The following is a 24,547-nucleotide window of genomic DNA, read 5'->3' as shown; positions in this document are numbered from 1 at the left end:
TCTAGTAAATTGAATTTAGAAGTGTGCCCAACACCCTCTCTGGAAAAGCCTCTCTGAAAAATTGACTTAATAGTGCGCCCAGTAGCCTCTCCGTAGAAAATGGAATTTAGAAATGCGCCCAATAGCATCGCTGTGAAGGTTGCATTTTAGAAGTGTAACCAATACCCTCTGTGAAAGTTGATTATAGAAGCGTATCCAATAGACGCTCTGTAAAGCTGAATTTAGAAGTGTTCCCAATTGCATCTGTGAAAGTTGACTATAGAAATGTACCCTATAGACACTCTGGAAAGTTGCATTTAGAAGTGTGCCCAATAGTCTCTCTAGTAAATTGAATTTAGAAGTGTTCCCAACACCCTCTCTGGAAAAGCCTCTCTGAAAATTGACTTAATAGTGCGCCCAGAATCCACTACGTAGAAAATGGAATTTAAATTTGCGCCCAATAGCATCGCTGTGAAGGTTGCATTTAGAAGTGTAACCAATACCCTCTGTGAAGTTGAATTTAGAAGTGCTCCCAATAGTCGCTCTGTGAAGTTGAATTTAGAAGTGTTCCCAATAGCATCTGTGAAAGTTGACTCTAGAATTGTATCCTATAGACACTCTGGAAAGTTTCATTTATAAGTGTGCCCAATAGCCTCTAGTAAACTGAATCTAGAAGTGTGCCCAATAGCCTCTCTGTGGAAAACTGTATTTAGAAGTGCGCCCAGTACCCTCTCTGGGAAAGTTGCAATTAGAAGTGTGCTCAGTGAAAGAGCATATAACCGATCATACCACACCACCATGCTTACTCTCTCCTTACATCACCACTCAACTAGAACACAGAGATACTATGACACCATTCGGTATAACTGTTCTCATACCAACATTCCGCCGCTTACTCCACATCATTCTATGTAATCACTGCTGGTTCCACACCCCCAGCCAGGCGTTTTCCTCAGGCCTAACGCAGCCACATCCGTTCCGGATAAATCCTGCCAGAACGAACACATTCTCCTGATCTCTCAACCACCACACCTACCGCTAAGAAGCAGCTATTACACGAGTACCGCACGAGCTGCACACATACCCGGTGCTCACACGCACCTTTTGACTCTCCCTACTCTCTCTACTGATCTGAACTTCGGTTCCCAAGGGCGTTCAACCTACAAGCGCCTTCAGACCATACCAATGGTATATAAGGCGCTATATAAGTGCAAAATAACATAACATAACAGCAGGCTCACCTTCAAGAAAACAGGTTGCGCAGCACTGCCTGGCCAATTCTCTGGACTCCTCCCTGGAATCCCGGTCGACGCAGTAAAATCTCGTGAAGGTGTGTGTCGACCTCCACGTAGCAGCCCTGCAGATTTCCAGCAGGGGCACACCAGACAAGACCGCCATGGTAGCAGCGATCGCTCTGGTTGAATGGGCTCTCGGATGGCCGGGCAGCAGTCGGTTTGCCAACCGGTGACAGTGCATGATGCAGCCGGAGAGCCATCTGGAAATGGAAGCCTTCGAGTGGGCCTTCGGTTGGTTCACAGGTCCAAAGTTTACAAACAGCTGTGATGTCTTCCGAAGACTCTTCGTGAGGTCCACATAGAACTTCAGCGCTCTAGCCACATCCAACGAGTGCAAAGTCCTCTCAGCCGGTGACAAAGTTGACGGGAAGAAAACGGGTAACACCAAGGGCTCGTTGAGATGGAAGTCCGATGGCACCTTGGGCATGAAGGAGGGGTGCGTCCTCAGCACTACCTTCGTATCGTGGAATGTCAGGTATGGAGGTTTACAGGAGAGGGCCTGGATCTCTCCCACTCATCGTGCGGAGGTAATGGCCACAAGAAACGCTGTCTTCCACGACAGGAACTTCAACGGTGCTGAATGCAGAGGCTCGAATAGCGGCCCCATGAGCGTGGTCAGCACCACGTTGAGCTCCCACGCCGGGGCCGGAGCCTTCACCGGCGGGAACGATCGGAACAGTCCTTTCATGAACTCCTTCACCAGGCGATTAGACCACAGAGTTGACCGCCCCGGAGTTCTGGTGTAGGAGGACATAGCCGCCAGATGGATCTTGATGGAGGCATGTGCCAGCCCCGCCTTGCCCAGCGATAGCAAGTACGGCAGCACTTGAGGGGCCGTAATCCGCAGAAGGTTAATCTTCTGTGCACGGCACCAGACAGAGAACCTCTTCCATTTGTGTCCATAACACTTGAGAGTCGAGGACGCCCTGGCCTTTGCAAGCACCTCTTTGCAGTCCGCCGGGATATCGTACCCTCTGAACTCTAGTGCTGCAGGAGCCAGGCTTGCAGGTTCCGCGATCCTGGGTCATGATGGAGGATGGCGCCTCCTTCCCTGGCGAGAAGATCCACGTCCGTCGGAATTTTGACCGGGGAGGACGCCGACATGTCCAGAAGGTCCGGTCTGCCTCGGCCACGCCGTGCGACGAGGATCATCCTGCACCGGGACTGTCTGAGTTGACTGATGAGTCGCAGCAGCAATGGGGGTGGGAACGCATACAGGAACAGGCAGTCCCAGGGGAATGAGAAGGCATCGCCCATACTCCCCGGCTGGGGAAACCTGCTGGTGAACCTCCAGCACTTGGTGTGCGTCGCTGTCGCGAATAGGTCGATCTGGGGATTGCCCCATCATCGGAATAGGAGATCCACTTGATCCTGCCTAAGTTCCCACTCGTGGCACGAGCGCAGCTCCCTGCTGAGTGAGTCGGCGATGGTGTTCTTTATTCCTGCCAGATGGAAGGGCACCAGGAAAATCTCTTGGGCAACGGCCCAGTGCCTTTTTCCCCTGCAGCCAGTTGGTGAGTCGAACGCGATGATCCTTCCTTGTCTGTTCGGACATATTTCTTACAAAACGCACAGTCCTTCTCCATGTGCGATTGGTCATCATGAAGGCAGTAGAGGCACCGAGAGTGCTCATCTTCCTTGAAGACATTCTGTAATCCGCATCCAGGGCAGCCCCTGAACAGCTTGGATCCAGGCGTTGTGTTTTCTTTGTCCTGGGCCATGTCCACGCGGGGTAGGCCTCAAAGATCTTCCGGAATCCTCCAAGAAGGGAAAATTCGACAGAAATTCACCCTTGCGAGGCGTAGAAAATTCCGAAAACGGGTCGCCGTTGATCGGAAGTAGAATCAGTGGAGCTTGAGGCTCGATTGACCAAAAAAATAAGAGTAAACTCTTCGAAAAATCACAAAACGCAGAAAAAGCTCAAGAGCTATAGCACGAGGATCCCAACACTTGAACGTGCGGTAAAAATCTGAAGATGGCTGCCAGGAGGGGCTTAGGTAGAGGGCAGTCATTGGCTAGGGGCAGTATGACCCAGAGACCAGTGATTGGTTACTAGTAGAAAGACAGTTCAGAAACGAAACTTTAACTGATTTTTTCTTTACCGAGGATTCCCAGCCTGACAACGGGGAATATTCATGAGCATGTGAATTCATGCCAGACCCCATGCTGGAGAAATGTTATTCTAGCTAAGAAAAAAGTGTCCCCTGCTTCGGAATGCTTGTACGAGCAAACAATGGCAAAGCCAAATTGTAAAAAAAACTCTTGAAAAGTTAGCAAACTTTTAAAGGGGAGATCTCAGTTAAGTACTGTTATAACTCACCCCCTGTACTCAGAATGTTCTTCGGACTGCCAGGTCGTCTGAAGAGGGTCCAAGGTTGCTTTTCCCACCTTCAGCTTTGGTCCTGGAGGCCCAGGGGTTGCAGGTTTGAGCACTACTTCGATCGGCAACAAACGCTGGTTTCAACAGTTACAGGGCTCAAAGCGTAACAGCGACATCTGCGGCCTAGTAGCCCAAACTCTGCGCTGGGCAGCCAGTGGGTAATCCAGGGGTACTTCCGAGGGTTCTTATTTGCAGGACGTTGAGCTGACATCAAGAATAGATGTTCTCTCCAATCGAAGGGTCGAAGCTCCTTCGGAGGACTTCTGAATATTACCAACAAGACAGAGCTCATCCAGGACAGCAGCAGATGTTGGTTGCCAGGACTTCTTCTAACGGGTCCACGGTCTCCTTACATGTCTTGTCGCTGGACAAGATACTTCCGTTTATTCCAGTACCTCTCTGGAATGGGTGCATGGGTCCTCTTATCCAAAAGGCAGCTAAGAGTTGAAACTTCCACTAGCCAATCAAAGATCTGGCCCACATACACACCCCAGCAGTGGTTCACTGGTGGCACAGCTCATGCATACCATTCAGACACACTGAAAGTGGATTGGGACCAGACAGTGCCAACCCACTTCCTGCCAGCAAACACATGCTAGATAGGGAGGGATTCCCAAATAACCACCAATGTGGTCGCTCTATCTTGTTCTGGGAGGTAGAGACTATTTATACAAGAGATAGATAGCTAAAATGTACACTATAATCATTAAACTTCAACTGTTCATTAGACACAATATTTAATTCAATTAAGACATAAAAATTACAAATTCATCAATTTTCACATTATAAAACACTGTATAAAATATGTGACAAAACATAACCTATTAGGCTAAACAAAGATCAATGTAGATCTAATACTTAGTAGTCTAGAAGACTCTAGTCATAGACTCTAGATTGATATTGTCCTTATCTTGACATTTATACTCATTCAATGGTTACTACATTAGTCATTGTGTTGTCTCGACATGTTTCAGTTCTCTTTCGATGTATACAGAACTTTCTTCAGGAGTATTGTCACTTCATAAAAATAAAAATATACAATCTATACTTTTAATCTATAAAGCCGAAGTTTCTTCCGACTGATTGTAGGCAGTGTACACACTATTTCTTGCGTGGTATCTGACTGTTCTAACTGTTGGTAAAAAACAACAACAAGAAAGAGAAAAGCTATTATTGCAGTAGTATCCGAGAGTAAAATTATCTCTGGATTAGGCTAAGGAATGAAATTACCTTGTCTTATCTGTGGAATCAATTTAGAAGCCAACTTGAATAAAGCAAGGAGGCTTCTCTGGGTAAGGAATCCCAATTGTGGGATAGCCACCCTGCAAAAAAAGTATTGCAATCAATTTAAAGTTATCCTGAGAGATTATTAGAAGGAGCCCAGAGTGGTGAAGTCGCTCTGGTGGCATTAGAGTATCTAAGTTATTTAAAAGATTTATTTAAAAAGGTTTAGATGGGAAGTCACTATCCGAAATATAATTACCTTAAGTGGGCATCAGTTGGCTAGGTCTAGGAGCCTTCAAGAGATTGAAAAAAGATAGGTTCAGGTAGCACGCAGTATCGCCACTTTTCGGCTTGGCTCTACAGTAGATACTAAGGAAAAGCAGGGAGGATGGGCCTTTCAGTATGTTGGTTAGGGAAAAAGCTTGTGTTGCCTTATAACAATCGAAAAGGTCCTTAATCTTACCATCATAGTATTCTATGGAGACGCGCTACCGCCAGTATTTGGTGGGTATGTTGTAGAGTCCAAACAGCCTTCCTATGGAGGAGCTTAGTTTTCCTGGAGAAATAGACAAGGGGGGGTCCTCATTAATTCCGTCCTTTCAAAGTTGAGCTATTCATAAGACTTGCGTTGTCCACGACGTTGTTATCGTCTTTTAATATTAATGCCTGAATTTTATACATGGGCAAGTTCTCTTACCTTCTTGTCGGTACCCGTGTGTACAGAATCCTAATGGAATCCTAGTGCGGTCTGCGAACGCTGTCTCTCGCAATCTCGGGAGTTAATCGTTGCTCGTGCGCGCCATCTTGAGTTTGGGCATTTATACACGCCTGTAGTCCTTTCTTTATATCTATTACACTTTGCCTCGACACAGTGGACACTGTAGTGTGTGTAAATACACTACTAAATCTAAAGAAATAGAGATAGGCCTAAATAAAAAATGGCAACAGACAAAATTCTCTAACTGCAACACAGAATACGTGATCTATATGATCACCTGCCCATGTGGTAAAAGATATATAGGTAAAACGAACAGAGATCAAAACCCGGATTATAGAACACCGGAGCTTAATAAACAACAAAGTATTAACAGCCCCTATGTTTAAACATTATATAGACAATAACCATACCGGAGAAGATTTGAGATGGACAGTCTTGTTTACAATGATGGGCACAGATACCAACAAAAAGAAACAAGCCCTAATTGAAAAGGAGCAAAGACTAATTTTTCTGACTCAGAGTGATAAAGAGGGGCTGAATGAAGCAGTAGAGTGGTATAAAATTTAAAAAACCGCTTGGCACCTCTTGCATGATCAGTAGTATCCATGACCACTATCCAGGATCCTGTCTACTTTAATATCTAAATGATCAAGTGATCCACTAGATACAATTACTAATTTTTAGTTTCTCCCATCACATCATCAGTGACACCTTTCATGTAGTTCACATTTGTAATATGGTGCACCATTTGTTCTCTATAGAACTAATATCTATATAGTTCAACTGAACAGCAATAATGCATACCTTTATACACCTATGGTAAATCATGTCAGCAAGACTGAATTCTTCAGGAAGCTATTTTAACAATAGCAATAAACGTTAGACTAGATCTATTTAAAATGGCGTTTCTTCAATACTAATTGGGATGTCAATCTTGCCGTCCAGGTACGGAATTGACATATATTTCTATTGAGCAATAGGCTGCGAGGTCTGTATTATTTTCTTAGACCTTTTTAGAACCAATGCAGTTCGCTAGCAATTTCGGGGGAAAGTGTAATAGATACAAAGAAAGGACTACAGGCTCGTATAAGTGCCCTAACTCAAGATGGCGCGCGCGAGCAACGATTAACTCCCGAGATTGCGAGAGACAGCGTTCGCAGACCGCACTAGGATTCCATTAGGATTCTGTACACCTGGGTACCGACAAGAAGGTAAGAGAACTCGCCCGTGTATAAAATTCAGGCATTAATATTAAAAGACGATAACGACGTTGCAGACAACGCAAGTTTTATGAATAGCTCAACTTTGAAAGGACGGAATTTAATGAGGTCGCCCCTTGTCTACTTCTCCAGGAACAACTAAGCTCCTCCATAGGAAGGCTGTTTGGACTCTACAACATACCCACCAAATACTAGCGGTAGCGCGTCTCCATAGAATAATATGATGGTAAGATTAAGGACCTTTTCGATTGTTATAAGGCAACACAAGCTTTTTCCCTAACCAACATACTGAAGGGCCTATCCTCCCTTCTTTTCGTTAGTATCTACTGCAAAGCCAAGCCGAAAAGTGGCGATACTGTGTGCTACCTGAACCTATCTTTTTTGAATCACTTGAGGGCTCCTAGACCTAGCCAAATGATGCCCACTTAAGGTAATTATATTTCGGATAATGACTGCCCATCTAAACCTTTTTAAACAAATCTTTTAAATAACTTAGATACACTAATGCCACCAGAGCGACTTCACCACTCTGGGCTCATTCTAATAATCTCTCAGGATAACTTTAAATCGATTGCAATACTTTTTTTGCAGGGTGTCTATCCCACAATTGGGATTCCTTACCCAGAGAAGCCTCCTCTTGCTTTCATTCCTTAGCCTAATCCAGAGATAATTTTACTTTGAGACTACAGCAATAATAGCTTTTCTCTTTCTTGTGGTTTTTTACCAATAGTTAAAACGGTCAGATACCATGCAAGAAATAGTGTGTACACTGCCTACAATCAGTCGGAAGAAACTTCGGCTTTATAGATTAAAAGTATAGATTGTATGTTTTTATTTTTATGAAGTGACAATACTCCTGAAGAAAGTTCCGTATACATCGAAAGAGAACTGAAACATGTCGAGACAACACAATGGCTAATGTAGTAACCATTGATAGAGTATAAATGTCAAGATAAGGACAATATCAATCTAGAGACTATTACTAGAGTCATCTAGACTACTAAGTATTAGATCTACATTGATCTTTGTTTAGCCGAATAGGTTATGTTTTGTCACATTTTATAGTGTTTTATAATGTGAAAATTGATGAATTTGTAATTTTTATGTCTTAATTGAATTAAATATTATATGTTTAATTGACCTGAAAGCCCAAATAGACAAAGTACGAGATTCTGGAAAACCAGCACTCCTCCTGCTACTAGACCTATCGGCCGCTTTTGATTTAGTGGACCATAAAGTCCTATGTAACCACCTAGATTCAGCAGCACACTTCTCCACTGAGGCTATAGCATGGATACAATCCTTCCTTAGTGACCGCACCATGAGGGTTTTCTCACCTACAGCAGCGGCAGACCCCATCCCTATTACCTGCGGTGTGCCACAGGGATCATGCGTTTCACCAACGCTATATAACATATTCACTAAGCCCGTTTGATGATTTGGACCATCTGGGTATCACGTATACTAACTATGCTGACGATACCAGATCCTCCTCCCACTCAAAGGGGTTTACGAAAAAGATCTAGCTATGGTGAACAAAATATACAGTATCGTTCAGGCATGGATGGCAACCCATGGCCTATGCCTGAACGATGATAAAACTGAGCTTCTTATCCTAGGCACCGCACCCCTCATCAATAAACTAAGTACACATTACTCTTCCTTTACCATAGATGGGAACTGCATACAAGTTGCCAAAGAAGTTAAAACATTAGGGATCTACCTTGATTCTACCTTATCTTTCTCCAAACAGGTAAACTCCCTAGCTTCCTCAACAGCCTACACATGTAAGCTCATTAGAGCAGGGAAACAATTCCTTTCTCAGCACAGTTGTCTAACACTAGCCAGAGCCCTTATCATCTCTAAACTAGATTATTGTAACGCACTATACATAGGAGCCACTAAATCCATCATCAACAAAATCCAGATACAGCAAAATAAGGCCCTCCGAGCGGCATTGAACATCCCCAGGAGAGAACACATTACAGCAATAAGAAGAAAACACAAATGGCTCTCCACCCATGAGAAAAATCAGACTCAAAACTGCATCTCTCACACACAAATCTCTACATAACAAAGCCCCTCAATACCTAAAGGACAGGTTCACTAGATCACACCCCACAAGACAAACCAGACTTGCCTACACCAATCGCCTACAAGTACCACGCTTTAAACTGACCACCATAGGCGGAGCTAGCTTCCCAGTCAAAGCTGCTCAATTGTGGAACGAATTACCCACTACCGCAAGGCTAGAATGCTCTTTTTCCAAATTCAGGCAAATTGTAATCAACTGGCTAACGACAGTAACTGCTAATTGAACCTATGATAATGCTTACGCCTGTTTGCTACACAGCATCTGCACCATACGATTGTAAACTTGTATTGTAAACTTGCACCTGTAACTGGTAATTTCTGTAACTTGTAACTGTAACCTGTAACTTATGCTCTAAGCTGTACTTGTAACATGTAACTGTAACCTGTAACTTATGCTCTAAGCTGTACATATTCTTACTTTCTGCGCCCTTATACCCCAAACAAACAAACAAACAAACATGTGTCTAATGAACAGTTGAAGTTTAATGATTATAGTGTACATTCTAGCTATCTATCTCTTGTATAAAAAAAAAAGCAAACACACATGGCCATGCAGTAGCCCACAAAAAGCCTTACCTTTCACAGGCACTGGAAGTCCATATTAGGATTTTCCCATCGTCACAGGTCAGGAAGAAGGGTTAGTAACATGGCCAAGTGACAAACGGAAAACCTTGTGGCATGGCCATGTTTGGGCACTATCCACAGAAGTTAGACAAACGCGGTAAGGCTAAAGTAAAATACAACAAATTAAATAACAAAAAGTAACTGCTGCCAACAGCTTGTCCTTTAGGAACACAAAGTAACCAAGAATCCTCTCAGTGTTAGTCTAGGGAAAAATAAAAAGTACTTCATTTTAAGATGCATTGTACAATGTTAAAAAGTTACCAAAAGCGATAATGTAACAAGACTAAGGGAAACAATGTTTCCCAGTATTGACAGCCCGAAGGACCTGTCAGTTGTCCCCTGACAAATGAGCAAAAGCCAGTGTAGTGAAGCTGAAGGCTGCTCACTGTAAAAAAAAGTTCACATCAGATACTAAAATAAAAATACAGTTTGCGGCTCCATAAAAATGGAGGGAAAGGCGCTGTAAAGAGAAATCATTCGTAACAGTGACATTTAGGCAATCACTGGAACCCCCGCCCCAAGTCAGGAAGACATACCAAATGACCCCGACCACTGGGCTTATTAAGTAAAACATTGCCCTTCTCACTACACTGCAAATTGTCTTCCCTGTTCAACATGGTTTTCACATTTCAGGGTCACGATCTTGAGCTTGTCTAACAGTAACTGCCGGCTCCCCTTCTGATGTCAGTCTTCCAAAACAGTTACCATGAGTACACAACCATTCCAACATCGATTAATTGGCATGTTTAGGCATCCTCTCTCGAGCCCAGTAGCCCACTGATGTTTGTTCAGCCTCCAACACACTCCACAGCTGCTCTGACCAACAGAAGCCTCTCTATAATCCACAAAATGCAGCTGCCCTCTGGCATGCAGGCCCCCTGATTTGAGCGCCCCTTGTACTTTACCTGGTGGAGGTGAAAGCTGCGATTGACAGCATGTTATTCATCCGCAGCACACATTCCTCTCACTGCACCCTTCTGTCGCATCTGCAGGAGACACACAAGTAAATTAACAATGGGAATTACTTGGGTAGGCGAAGAACCTAAACCCATTAAAAACTATGTGTCGAAGACATTTACACAACCGCAACAGATTCAGCGATAAGCCATGTTATCTCACAAAGCACCTTTCAAATGTGGTGCTGGAGTGTTTATGAGAGACATAATGGCAGGCTCACCTCGTCTAGCTCCTGCTGCGTCTCATCCTCCATCCGTCGAATATCGGCCATTGTCAGATCCACCCACCGGTCCAACCAGCAGAAGAGCTGTCTGTGAAAGTTGGTGAAAAGTCGCTTTTCTTGCTGTGTGGAGAGAGACAGATTGAGTGGGTGGGGACTCAGAGGGAAGAAGAGAAGGAATTAGTGGTCGCAAGAGCTAATGCAAAGTTTATGCTATTGATGAGGCGACAGTCACTGAGGACAATGAGTCTAGAATGAGACACCTAGGAAAAGTGAAGAGGAGACAATTAGTTGAAGGATTTAGAGTTAAGAGTAGAGGAGAGGAAGTGTGTTCATACATTCAACCAGTGAAGGGGTGGTAAGAAGTCAGTCACAAGGGAGGAGGAGAAAAGAAGTTTGAAGTGGGCAAATAAATGATTGAGGTAGCAAAATGTCTGGTGTATGGGAAATCACATGTTCGCACTATACAAAAAGGTTAGGCAAAAGTAAGCTGCCACCTCTTTCTCATTCTAAGAACACATTGTTTTTATTAGATGCGCACACCTGAAGGCATCTGCTTGATGAACAGTTTTAAGTTTAGTTTATTATTTATATAGCGCGCTGAGCACTGGGGCATTTGGCCGCTAAAGCTTAAGACAGTGTTACAGGCATCCAAAGTTTACAACAACAAAGGTAGAAATCGACCAGGGTTTACAGCGCAAGTCTATTTTGCACAAAAGTATGGTCAAATATACAAAAAAAATACATGTAAGCGCAACGTGATAATGTCCATGGTTACAGCTGGGACGGGTGTACAAATGGAAAGAGATGTGAAGCAGGCAACGTAGGTAGAAGATAAAAATATCTGAAGTGTGTATATAGAAGCAGTAGAGCAGGTAGACAGTGTTTTTTTATCAAAGAGCCAACTCTTGACTTTGGATCTGGGGTCCAGAAGGAGGGTTCCACTCTGAGGGTGGGAGGGAGAGAGTTCCAGCATTTGGCGGCAAGAACTGGGAAACTAGCTCCTCCCGCTCTTTTAAGTTTGTATCTCGGGATGGTGAGGCAGTCAAGTAAGGAATTCTGGTGGGTCTATCTGGTTGATGTTTAGTGAATTTTTCCGATAAGTACTTAAGGGCAGAATTAAATAGGCATTTATGGGTGATGACCAAGGTGCAGAGTGAAATTCTATCGCGCACCGCGAGCCAGCAGGCATTCTGTCTGAAGCTGGGCATATGGCTGGCACTAGGGATACTTAATGCTGATCTTAAAGTGTTGTTTTGTAGGACTTGAAGTCTATTGAGGTTCCGTGTTCAGAGTAGCCTAGGAAGAGGGTACTGCAGTAATCAATTTTAGACAGTACTAAGGCCCTGGCAAGCGTGATGCAGCTATTGGGCGACAGAAATGCTTTGCAGGCATTGATCAGTTTGTTTGTATAGGCAGTCGTTGATGCGGTGGCACTCACTTGAGGGTGAATTCAAGGTACACTCCCAACGTTTCCTTAGCCACTTTAATGCAGTTCCCATCAATATCGAATGCCGAGTATCGTGGGTCAAGTTTGTTTATTCTTATTTGTGAGCCGACGATCAAGAGCTCTGTCTTCTCGTTGTTGAGACAAAGGCTATGGGCTGCCATCCATGCCTGGATTTCGAGGTAAATTTCATTAATCCGTTTAGTGTCGTCTTCATACCACCCAGTCAGCGTGATGAGAACTTGGGTGTCATCGGCATAATACGTGTATGTGACACTCAAGTTATTATGACGGTCAAAGAGGAGCTTTGTAAAGATATTATAAAGCCTAGGGGAGACACACAAGCCTTGTGGCAACCCACAGTGGATGGGGATTGGGTCCGCTGAGGCGTACAGAGCGAAGACCGTAGTGGTTCTATTGGATAGGAAGGAGTGGATCCAATTAGAGGTGTCACTGGAGAAGGCAGCGGCTGAGGTCACGTGGTCTGTGAGGACCTGGCGATCAAGTAGGTCAAATACTGCCCAAAGGGCCAACAGCAGTAGGATGTCCAGGATCACATTGTCCTTAGCCTCCTCCATTTAGATTTTGAGGTCAAGGAGGGCCATTTCGGTGCCGTGTTTTGGCCTGAAACCAGACTGAGCCCAAGTAGGTTGTTAACCTCCAAATGTTGCTAGATTTGGAGGTACGCCACTATGTCTAATATTTTTAAGAGGAAGGGGACGGTGGCAATAGGCCGATAATTAGTCGGGATATTAGGGTCTAGGTTTTTTTTGTTTTTTTTTTTAGGAAGGGCATGACCCAGGCTTCTTTAAGGTTATTGGGGGCTGTACTAGTCTGGAACGAGGAGTTGATCAGGGTGGCAATGAAAGGAGCCAAGTCCTTGGCTCCATCCTGAATAGTGGTGGGAGCGCTAGAGATCTCCTTGGCATCTAGAAGGTTTTAAACCTACGATGAGGTTTTCAACTTCAGACAGTGAGACCAGTGAGAAAGAAAACAGAGGGTAGGGAGGGACGCGGTGAACAGGTGGTTGACTAGTGTTGAAGCGACTGACCAAGCTATTCTTTTCCTTTATTTTGGATTGAAGCAGTTCGATTTTGTCAGCAAAGGCTTTCTGTATTTTGGCACACCAGTCTGCCCCCTTTACGCATGCTTCAGTGGGTGGGATTGGGGACTCCGGTTCCCTTAAGATGCTGAAGAGCTCTTTAATACCAGATTTGGCATTGAGTATTCTTTTGTTATAAGTCTCTTTTTTAGTGGCTATAATGGCAGATTTGTAGGTGGCTGCAGCTGAGGTGAACAACACTTTATTAAGGGGCGTAGGCGATTTTCTCCAAGTAGATTCGGCAACTCTTTTGGCACTCTGTAAGGTTTTTAATTCGCTAGTGAATCATTTGTGGAGATGGGCTGTTGGTTTGGCTTTTTTTTGTTTGATAGGCGCAATGATGTTTAGGGCTGAGTCTAATGTATTGTTATAGAGGTCGACTTGTTTGTTTGAATCTAGATTTTTGTAGTTGGAGCGGTCCAAGATATCATGGAACAAAGGCCGAAGTTTTCGGAGCGCTATGTTCCGGTTGTTTCTGGCAAGAATTAGGGGGTCAATAGTAGAGTTAATGTTGCAGGGTGCATTCTAAAGTATATCGAATGAGATACAGTGGTGATCAGACCAAGCAGTAGGTTCGTTCTGGAGGATGGTTGTGGAGCAGTTGAGATCTGCAAACCAGTCCAAGGTTTGTCTGTTATGCATAGGCCCGGTAATAAGGTGCTTAAAACCTAACTGGGAGATGGCGTTCTCCAATGATGTGGCATTGAGGTTGTTCCGATCATGGAGTCCTAAGTTAATATCTCCAAGCAGGATGATTTGCGAGCTGGGTTTGGTGCCGTTTGTTAGTAGGTCGGTGATGTCCTCCTAAAAAGAGGAGATAGGACCTGGGGGTCGATAGATGAGATGTAGGAGGATAGTTTGGGTAGTGAGATGGGAAGCTTAACTGACAAGAGTTCTGCCGATGGGAGACAAGTCTGGGATATGGTTCTGAGACCCAGGTGTTTTTTTTCTATGAATGCTACTCCGCCTCCTGTGCCAGAGTCTCTGTCCGATCTGAGAATGGTATAACCCTCAGGGATGGCTAAGGACAGTGCTGGGCCTGCGGCCTGGTGTAACCAAGTTTCTGTAACGGCGTGCAGTTCTAAGTAATTAGATGCAATAAGGTCAGCAATATCAAGGGTGTGTGCGACCAGTTATTGAGCATTGATGAGTGCGCCTTTGATAGAGGGGCAGAAGGTGTGAAGCTCAGTCGGGAGCTGGGCAGTAGGAGGTAGTGTGCTAGATGTTTTAGTCGTCTCTGTAGTTTGTCGTGCAGGTGGCAGGAGGGACCGTAGTTAGTTTAGATACAGCAGGCTGCTTTGAAGGCCTGGTGAGAGATCTATGCAGTATGAAACGAGAGCCGAGTCTCAGATTTCTTAATCTCACTGGTCAAGGTATCAGTGGTGTGGGTGAAGTGGCAAAGCGCTGGATCCATTCTGAACGACTGAGTGGGTTGTTGGGTAAATCTAAGTTGGCAGTGGCTGGTGAGGTGGTGGTGGCTTTGTATAATGTTGGTGATTGGAGTGGGGGTAAGAAGTTAGTCAGGGTGACTGAGTGGAAGAGTGGTAGGATAGTGGCCATAGCGAGGGTGACACTGGGTAGGGAAGCCATGAGGCCTTGCTTAATAGTAGGGAGTTAAGTAGATTAGACGAAATATACCAGTAGGTGTAAATCAATTGAAAAGGAGAGTTCAGTACAGTACAATATATTGGTGGGCAAATATCACGAGTTTGGCAAGTTCAATGTGACACGGCGTACTAGTGGGCATAAGTCAGCGAAAAAAAATAGGCACAGTCACTGCAGCAAAAGATTCCTAAAGGGCGGTATAACAGAGCTTAGGGCAGGATCACGATAGTACCATGTACTGCTAGGTTTGTGAAAGCCAAGGTAGGTGGATTCAACACAGCACAATATGTAAGTGGACAAGTACAATATGTGAGAGGGAGGTACTAGTAATTGGGGCAGATACAGTGCAATATGGTGCGAAAGTCGGCAAGTATTAGCAACAATGGGCATAAACACAATTTGGGATGGCGAATTCAAAATGCAACGGTACACAGTGGGCAAGTATTCACAACAATAGGCATTATCAGGGCAACACAATTTGAAAAAGTCAGTTTTTAGAACAATGCGCTACGCCAGGGGCAGGTATCCGCTACAATAGGCAAAATCGATGTTGCACAATTTGTATAGGCAAATGCCAGTAGGCGTACATGTCTTCTCTTTTTGTAACTTAAGATAAATTTGCTTAGCTACAGAATAAGTTGTCCTCACTAAGCAATGTTAACGACATTAGACAGGATACATTTCCAATATATATGAAAATTCCACACCATTCTCCATGTCAGTTCTATAGCTAAACTTTTTTTTGTTGGAAGCCTCTCCAGTCGACTGCTGTTGCCAGTTTCCATCAAGTGTCTGTTTCTTTCGTCAGCAGACCAAGAATCCAGGGACCGGGGCCTGCGCTGCGGCCTCACCACCACATGTAAGCTCTTCTTTGCTGAGGTACTGGGTTACCTTTAGTCTTGTGTCGATCCTGTGTGGCTGAGGGGATGATGTGTGATTTGAAGTTCGCCCATACCGTTCGCCCAGGCCCAACTGTTGGGTATGTTTTTCTAAAGTCGAATTGGGATTGGACTCCAAGACTTATCCCTTGGTTTTAGGGCCCCAACTTCTAATACAGGCCTGTACTACCCAAGGTTTGTAAAATGGCAGAGCAGCCAGGCTTATCTTAGGAGGAGGAATCTGAGCTGTAAATCAGTACACAGAAATCGGGACATACACAGATCCAAAGAAACACTTGCACAAAGTTATATCAAAATGATATATTTATTTAATGTATACAAACAAGGCAAGAAATAACTAAAGAAATACTGTACCAACTAACAACATCAAACGCCCATCGGGACAATAAGGAGAAATAAAAGCAGGTGAGTCAATTATGTACTTTTCTATCCACACACAGAGTGACTTCTGTCAGTTAAGTAGAAGCACGTATTTGTATTAACTCTTCATTATTGTGTTACAAGTCAGTCAAGAATGTAAAGAAGCAACATTAACCGGTAAGGAACACAGTAGCAATTCTTTGTATGGTTTAGTTAGTCTTAACTAGAAAAGAGTTCTTTAGTTCAAGTATTGGAGGAAAACAAGCAGTGCCAAAGCCAAAGATTTACTGTAGGGAAACCAGTAATGCCCAAGTCGATGTGAATGTGACAGTTCTGATGCAAATAATCTTAGTACAGTTATAGCATGTTAGTTATTTCAAAAGTTACAGGAGCTTTAGAGAAGCTTTCCAATAGGGGTGCAAGCTGTTATACCAGGGCGACTGGAGTTGGGTGACCACCAAAACAGCAAATATAGTACTCCAAAAGCAAAGGAGTGACACAAAGGGCTCAAGGCAAGAATACCCCAAGCCCCACAGTACCTGGAGAGTGACGATGCAGCAGGATACACAGCTGCAAATCCGGTCTCCTAGTTCTTGGTCGTGGTGACAAAAGGAGGGACCCTGGATGGGCTCCTGCAGCAGTAGTCGAGAGAGGGACTCGCCAGCAAAGAGTTCTTCTTACTCCCACGTCGGTTTACGGCTTTGGCACCTTTTTATCAACACCAGGAGCTAACGATCAAGACCAGTTTGAATAGTCTTCTTTTCTTGGTCCTGCACTCTGGTGAAGGGACTGAGGAGACGATTTGTGCTTCTGGAGGTCCACATAGATGCCATTGAAGTTCGAGATTCGTCAACAGCAAGGCAATGAATGAACTTCAAGGTGGTCAAGGTACCCCGGGTATTGGGATTCTGCAGCCCTGGAAGGTCGCAGGATGCCAGTGGGCAGCTCAAATTGACCAGTGTCTTGAGGAGAAACACCCAAGCTGACCGATTAAAAAATGCTTGTATGGAGCATTTGACCGAATTCGGCCACTACAAGTAAATCGAAGCCCAAAAAACCAAACATGAGTGGGGTTGCGGTAGCGTCGCCCGCTCCCCCCATGGTCTGTGTTTTTGGGCTTTGGGGGAGTCAGGAGAAGCGGCCTTGGGGAGCAAAAGTAGTAAGGAACGGGGTTGGGGTTTGGCAAAATTTGATTTATTTTGCCAAAGTAAAAAACGATTCCTGGCAAAATTGACTACAGTGAATTGCTCTGCAATTCTTTTCACTTCGGTCAAACAACCCAAATCCTCTTGAGGCTGATTATGCCCACCAGCCGAAAGGAGGAAGTCGTCCTTGGTGGAGTTTCCCTGTCTATTAAAAAACGGGGTCAGGACAGCAGCACTGCTTCTGCGGCTACTGGAGGTGCTGCAGGCATCTCTGGTCGTCTTCTTCAGAGCTTCAGTTCAAGTAGTCGACTTGGCCTTCGGTCCCAAAAGCCTTGCCTTTTATGCAGCAACCCATAATTCAGTCCTATAGACCAGTCAATCACCTGGGATGGCTGTCCTTGTAGGACAGCCAGCCGCCCACTTCCAACTGGTTCCTGTCAGGTATACCCTAAGACAAAGGCCAGAGAAGTTGTGTGCTCCTCCCTCACTTCCTGCCTCACCAGACACACGGGAGCCATGGCAGGCTTCACAAATGGATTTCGCCAAAGGCAAAACAAAGGAGAGACACCCCCACCTGAAATGATTGAAGAAGGGCTAAGAAGAAACACAAACGAAAAAGGGTGATAGAAGACTGGGGCGATTTTGAGAAAATGGTCACCCATCAGTGCTTTACTACAGCTGTGGAAACAGCCTGCAAATAACTAACACATAAATGGTAGAAAAATGTATTCACTGCCTCCAGACATTTAGGTTTGTCCGTTACTGTAACTATACAAATTACAGGAGCAGTGGGGAAGGAGTTACAGTGTAGCCCCTCAGCACGCCACACAATGTGGTGTGTGCTAATCCAACAAAAAGAAAGGTCAGTAAGATAAAAGTATCCTACTACCCTTGGGAGCAGTAGTTCCCAGAGAAAAATAAATAATATAATCAAAAGGGAAGCCCAATGGGTTCCCCAGCAGCACTACACAGAGGGTGTTGTGTTGCAACAATCACTTACAGAGCCCTGTAGCATGAGACATGGAGAAAAGCATGACTCCATTAAAGTAAAAAGAATTACAGTAGCAGTAAAACAGGGATCCCAAGTAAGCAAAAAGAATGAGTGAGTGCTAAAATGTTCGACTCACTGTGGAGAATAAATCAAAAATAAGTCCAGCAAAAGTGATGGGGGTCTCTTAGGTTGAGGGGAATTAGCACAATGATTGAACATTTTCCCCAAACACTGACGCTGGAACGCATCTAGGGAGCCTTCTGTGAAGTCTCTGAACACTTTTTACCAACTCTGAAGTCAATACTTGCACGGCAAGATATCCTTTGGACTTTCCTGCATCTGAACCCTATTCTGACCTGCCTAATGCTGGCTCATAGACCACTACGGTCCATCTTCTGCCTCTGAGATCACTCATGCCCTAGAAAAGGGAATCAGTTTAAAAGATAAGGCTTCTGTGTTAGGGGAGTTTTCATAAAGTCTACCAGCAGGTGAGGCACTATAAAACTATCACTTGGCATGCAGACAACAACTCTGAATATACACGTCTGTACTACCCAAAGGTTTGGTAGAATGGCAGAGCAGCCAGGCTCATCTTATAAGGAGGATGTAAGCTGTAGGTAGGAACAACAAACTCAGTAAATACATAGGCCCAAAGAAACTTACACTTGTAGCTATAGTAAAATATACATGTATTTATATACACAAGGCAAGGTATGTAAATACTATTTTCACAAACCAACACACATTGAAAAACATAAGCAACACTTTCAGGCGAATGATTCAATAATATTGGCTTGAACCAGCAATGAACAGAGTTCAAAGATAATCAATTAACTTTGTAAAGTCACTCAGATAATGATCGGTTGTAAGGAAAAAGGGTTATTCAGCACTAGCAACAGCAATATACTACTTGGTAATACTTTTCAATGATTCTAAGGCTTTAGAAGTCAATTCCGCAACTAGTTAAAAGTTATTTAAAATCAGCTGCGGAGGGAGGCAAAGTAACAGGCAGCGGTAGAGAAGGCAAAGCTCCACTTTAGTTACTTTCAAGTAGGATGCTTTAGTATAATACAATGTTATTAGGGACCTTTGAAAAGACTCTGTTAGGCAAGAATTGATGTAGCAACCATGTGGGAGACTACTCAACCATTGTCCTCTTGGTATTAGGTAACCCACCTATTGGTATAGGTCTGTACTACAGAAGTTGGTAGTGTGACCGAGCAGCCAGGCTTATCTCAAAAGGGGTAAATGTGAGCTGCAGGGTTGCAACAGAGTTTCAAAGTGACAAGTATCCAAATAACACTTTATACTCAAGGTTTATGTCATAAATAATTTTTTAACAATAGTTTATACATAAGCATTCTTTAAATAGGGCAATATATGCAGCAATCAAAATACACTTTAAAATACTTGTGTTTAAAATCAAACACAAAGCAAGTGGATACGCTTTAGAGATGCTTAATACACACTTCCTACACCTGGAGGTGACTTCACCAACAAGGACAGAAATGGCGTTTATAAATCACTAGTGCATTTTTCGATTCTGAGGTTTGTAGCAAGGAAAAAGGTTAAACAGGTTCTCAGAGTATGTGCACTTTAAATCTCCCAATGAAGTCTAGATAAAAACCTTTCTTTCCCAGCAATATTAGTTTAAAACCAATGCATCACCTATGAGGGACAGTAAGAATCAAAGTCGAATAAAATAGTCTGCATGCAGGGAGCCAGACAGCCATAGTCAATGGAGCAAAGTCTATGTGAGTCACTTCCATAGTAAAAGTCTTGCACAAAGTAAGAGTTTGTTGAAGACAAATCACTGTAGGGTCACAAGCCGTTACACTTGTGGAGGCTAGAGCAAAAAACAACTCTAGAAAAGCAGCTACTGCAAGTCTCAACTGAGAAGAGCAAGTTACAGACACTGAGCTAAGTAGTCAGAACAGTACCTTTGGTTAGAAGAAGAAGGTACAACTGGCTTCTGTCTGATTGCAGCGATGCAGATCCTGTGTTCCTGGTCCTCAGTCGAAGGGGACAAGAGTGAGGACGACTGGGGACTCCTACGGCAGCAATTCGGAGATCGGCGGCAGCAACATGCTCTTTTCGGATCAGCACTTTGCGGTTTCAGCGCACGGTAAACAGCACCACTGCGGATCTTGGATACCAGTTGGGCTTCCTCAAGTCCTGCACTCTGGTGAGGGGACTCCACCTCTGGTCGTCCTGCTCCTGAAGGGCCCTCGGGAGACACCTGGAGCTTTTGGTCAGATCACAGATGTCGTACTCGACCACGGATTTCTCGACCCCTGGAACCCCTGCAGCAGCAAAGAAATACAGCCAGTCGGGGAAGATGGTCCAGTGGAGTTAGTCTCTGGGTTAGTTGGTCCCACTAACCCAAGTGAAGAAGTCGTCCCTTCCGGAGCTTCGCTTGTCCAGGCCCGGCTCCAGCAGGGGGGACCAGGCCCCCCCCAAGGCCACTCCATGGCCCACCCTAGAAAGGAGGCCTTCAATGTGGGACCCGAGGGAGTGTGAAATTTGGGGTGTGGGAGGGCATTTAGAGTGGTGGAAACGGAAAGAAATTGGTGGGGGATCCCACAAGGGCCGGGTGGGGGCAGTGGTTTGGGGGGACGGTGCCCAAGGAGGCAGGGTTTAGGGGAGCGTAGTTAGCAGTTAAGACCAACGATCAAAGGAAATGTCCAAAATAATAGTTTTAAACAGCGCTATTACTTTCATGCTGCTTCTTTTCTAAACTATATATCAATTCCACTTTAAACCACTTCCATGGCATTGATGATGAGTTACTTCACTATGCGGAAAAATAGTTTTGACTAGTGTTGCTGAGTAAATATTCTTTAAAATGCACAGTTTGCATCCCATTTTTTTTTTCAAACTTCCCCTTCGGTACTATTCAAACAGGGTGATTTCTGTTGCTATAAGCAAGGTTTTCTTTTACTTGAACCACACCCGGCACAGCTCCTGCAGCTCCCCTCTGAAAGCAGTTGGGTGGCTGCATCATGTGTGATAGTTTCAATGCTAATAGGGGTATTTATTTATTCATGCAATGTTTGTCGGATACAGGTATTTTACAAACATTGCATAAATAAATAAATGAACCGGGTTGTGGCTGAGGACTGTAACTCCCTCTTGTGACCCCTTGCACAGGGTCACCAGAGGAAGTTATAGTTTGCTCACGGGCGCTTCCTTTTTTTCCCCCCCAGCGCTGGCTCTGGCCGGGTCCCGAGATCCAGCTACACATCTGGAGCCGGATCTCGGTTCTGGCGAGAGCCGGCTCAATCGCCAGCAGTGGGCATTTCACTCGAAGGGCCTGATTCACAGAAGTGTTTTAAAATGGCGCAATCCCATACGAAAGCGTTCTGTGAATCAGGCCCTAATGTGCAGCAGGAACCTCTGAGAGATTATCATTCTGAGAGGCTGCACTGCAGGAGGCCCAGCCAGGATTTGTTTGCTTGCCCTGAACAATGATCTATGCCCCACAGACATGAAAGCACAAACAACCAGGGAGATGAAGGGCCATTAAACACCACTAAGTGAAGAAGCACACTTACTCAAGCATACTCAATCACACTTACTTAAGCAGGCCTACAACTATTTTCTCAAACCTAAAATCACAAAGTTGGTTTCTGTCATTTAAAGCATGTCTACTTTGTTGTGGGAATATACCATTTTTTCACATCATGCTTTATTAAATGTTTAACTATATCAAACAATAAATGACACATGGGGGTCATTATGAGTTGGGCGGTAAGGGATTACCGGCACCGGTAAGGAGACCGGTGCCGGTAATCCCCTACCGCCCAATTCCTAGGTCCCTTAGCGGGAACCGTAAGGGACGTGTGGTCGGACCACACGTCCTTTACGGGTCCCGCTAAGGGACCAGGGCGCTAATAACAGACTTGCTAGTCGGGAGCCCGTTATTAGCGCCCTCACCATTCCTATTGAGCCCTATGGGGACTCAAATGGGAATGGTTTGTTCAATTTTACCGGTCCCTCCGGGGCGGAATGGACTGGACAATGGACTTGAACAAGACCGGTCACAGTATGGGAGGCAGCCATGGTGCTAATAGCACCATGGCTACCACCTATCTCGTAATGACCCCCATGATGTTGCTTTCACACAGATGTCTAAAGAAGGTGCATCAATCAACTGGGGTCCTTTACATATTACATTGAAAATATATATTCTGCTGCAATAACAACTTAAGTATAAGTGAAAAAATAAGGTTGGTAGTAACAAAAATGTAATTCTGGAGTGGAGAGGAGTAAAATCAAAAAGTGAAAAAAACAATGGGGGCCCTGGGAGTCCCTCTGTCGGACATTAGTCCCAGTTACGAGAGACTTACCCGGAGTCTTTAGCTCACTATCTTTCACAGATGAGAAATATCTAAAACATATCAGTCTTTGTCCTGCCCTAGGGCAGTCCAGCACTGAAATACTAAGCAATTCTCCTCTGAACAAGAGTACCAACAGCAACCCCAGACACGTGTTTCGATCTAGTTGGACCTCATCAGTAGGGTGGAGCTGTGTCTCTCTAAGAATAGTGAGCAAGGGGTCCACGTCTGGATTCCCCTAGTAACTTAAGGTGAGACCCAAAGTTACTTAATATGCAAAAAACAAGGGGGGACCTGGGAGTACCTCTGCCGGACATTAGTCCCGATTATGATAGACTTACCCAGAGTCTTTAGCTCACTATCTTTAACAAAGGAGAAATATCTAAACAATATCAGACTTTGTCCAGCCCTAGGGCAGTCCAGCACCGAAATGCTAAGCAATTCTCCTCTGAACAAGAGTACCAGCAACAGCCCCAGACGTGGACCTTTTTCTCACTATTCTTAGAGAGGCACAGCTCCACCATACTGATGAGGTCCAACACTTGTCTGGGGTTGATGTTGGTACTCTTATCAGATTTCGTTTAACCTCTCATTAACTTTTATGCTGGAGTTTGTAGGCTATCATTCAGGATGGGAAAATAAAGCTATAATCATAGTGGATCATTTTCCAAGTCAAGCAAAGTGGAAAAAGTTGCGCTAAAAGCATTTATCACAACTTTTTGTTCACTGCAGAAATTTGGATGGTGTGGTAGGCGAAGTTGGAGAGCAGATCGAATTTAACAAGTTTGCCTGCTCTTAAAGGTCCCTTTGCCGAATCCGATTGGTTTTCCACCAGAATGTATTTTTATGTTGCTGCAAAACCAATGGATTCCTATGGAATACGCCTGACTTTTTTACACTGGTTACATGTAAAACAATTGTTAATTGTGGGAGGTATTTACACTTTTCCTGACACAGAGGAAAATGGAAGATCAAAGGCGATATTTACCAGTGTTTTATGCTTTACTTTACCAGTACTTGGTGGAAACAATCACAATTGCATGGAGGTGCACTTTTGCAAAAAAGTACAAACAGGAGTGGTGCAATTTAGGATTGCAAACAAAATTGCTCCCTTACTCTTTTTCATCAACACGTTTCTACAATGATAACCTTGTCGGGTTGGTTTATCATGTGACTTTTTAAAGCAATTGTATATAATTGAGTATTATTTCAGATATTCAAAACCAAATTTCAACACATATTTGTACCAACTTGAGCTTAGAGGATGCGTAGTCAACTATCTAAATTTCAAGCTATTTTCAAATTCTGACTTTCCCGCTTAACCAAAGTGTGTGATCCTGGGCAATTATGTAATCATTCAGGTCACAGTATAAGCTATTTCAAAAAAGCCTCACTCGCGGTTTAATAGATGAGTAGCGCATGTGTCAGGACCTGCCAAGAACACACACCCACCATTCTTTGAAAATATCAGGCCACATATATTGAACAAAATTGTGAAATTGAATAGCAAATCAAAGTAAACACATCAAACAAAAAGCCATCATGGACAATTGCATATTTTCTAACCAGCATATAAACAGTATGTACTAGACATTGATGTACAGGGGGATGGCAGGGAGGAAGCACCTCTCCTCCCTGCCAAGCCCAACCGGGAGCGATACCAGGCAGCTGGAAACCCCTTAACCTGCACTGCCTGCCTATTGATCCCACTCCCCCCAATCCTAAGTTCTCTCTCCTACATGCTACCACTCCCTCCTGCACTCAACTCAATTAAAGTGTTCTTCAAAAATGTAACAAAAAAATCAAATGTTTTTCTTCGAAATGTCATTTTGTAAGAAACAAGATGTCCTATTCCTTGCTTCAGTATTCTGAAGAGGGGGGACTATCTTTTACAACTAGATGGCGGGACAAAAAGCACCTCCTTCTGGGCCTGCTGGAAGTAGCCACAGT

General features: G+C 44.2%; 1 protein-coding gene across 1 annotated transcript in view; it reads right to left on the bottom strand.

Moving 5' to 3' along the window:
* Positions 1-24,547, bottom strand: part of LOC138581056 (phosphatidylinositol transfer protein beta isoform-like) — a 254,710-nt gene that overhangs the window by 33,863 nt on the left and 196,300 nt on the right. Inside the window, exons 10-11 of the mRNA XM_069652098.1 lie at positions 10,712-10,834; positions 10,440-10,520 (exon numbers count right to left, since the gene is read on the bottom strand). Of these exons, the coding sequence (XP_069508199.1) occupies positions 10,473-10,520; positions 10,712-10,834 (171 nt within the window). The 3' untranslated portion in view covers positions 10,440-10,472. The remainder of the gene's footprint in view (positions 1-10,439; positions 10,521-10,711; positions 10,835-24,547) is intronic.

The sequence above is a fragment of the Ambystoma mexicanum genome, chromosome 3p, assembly GCF_040938575.1.
Source record: "Ambystoma mexicanum isolate Mex_15411 chromosome 3p, UKY_AmexF1_1, whole genome shotgun sequence".
NCBI classification, from domain to species: Eukaryota; Metazoa; Chordata; class Amphibia; order Caudata; family Ambystomatidae; genus Ambystoma; species Ambystoma mexicanum.
This window is presented reverse-complemented; position numbering and strand designations above follow the sequence as displayed.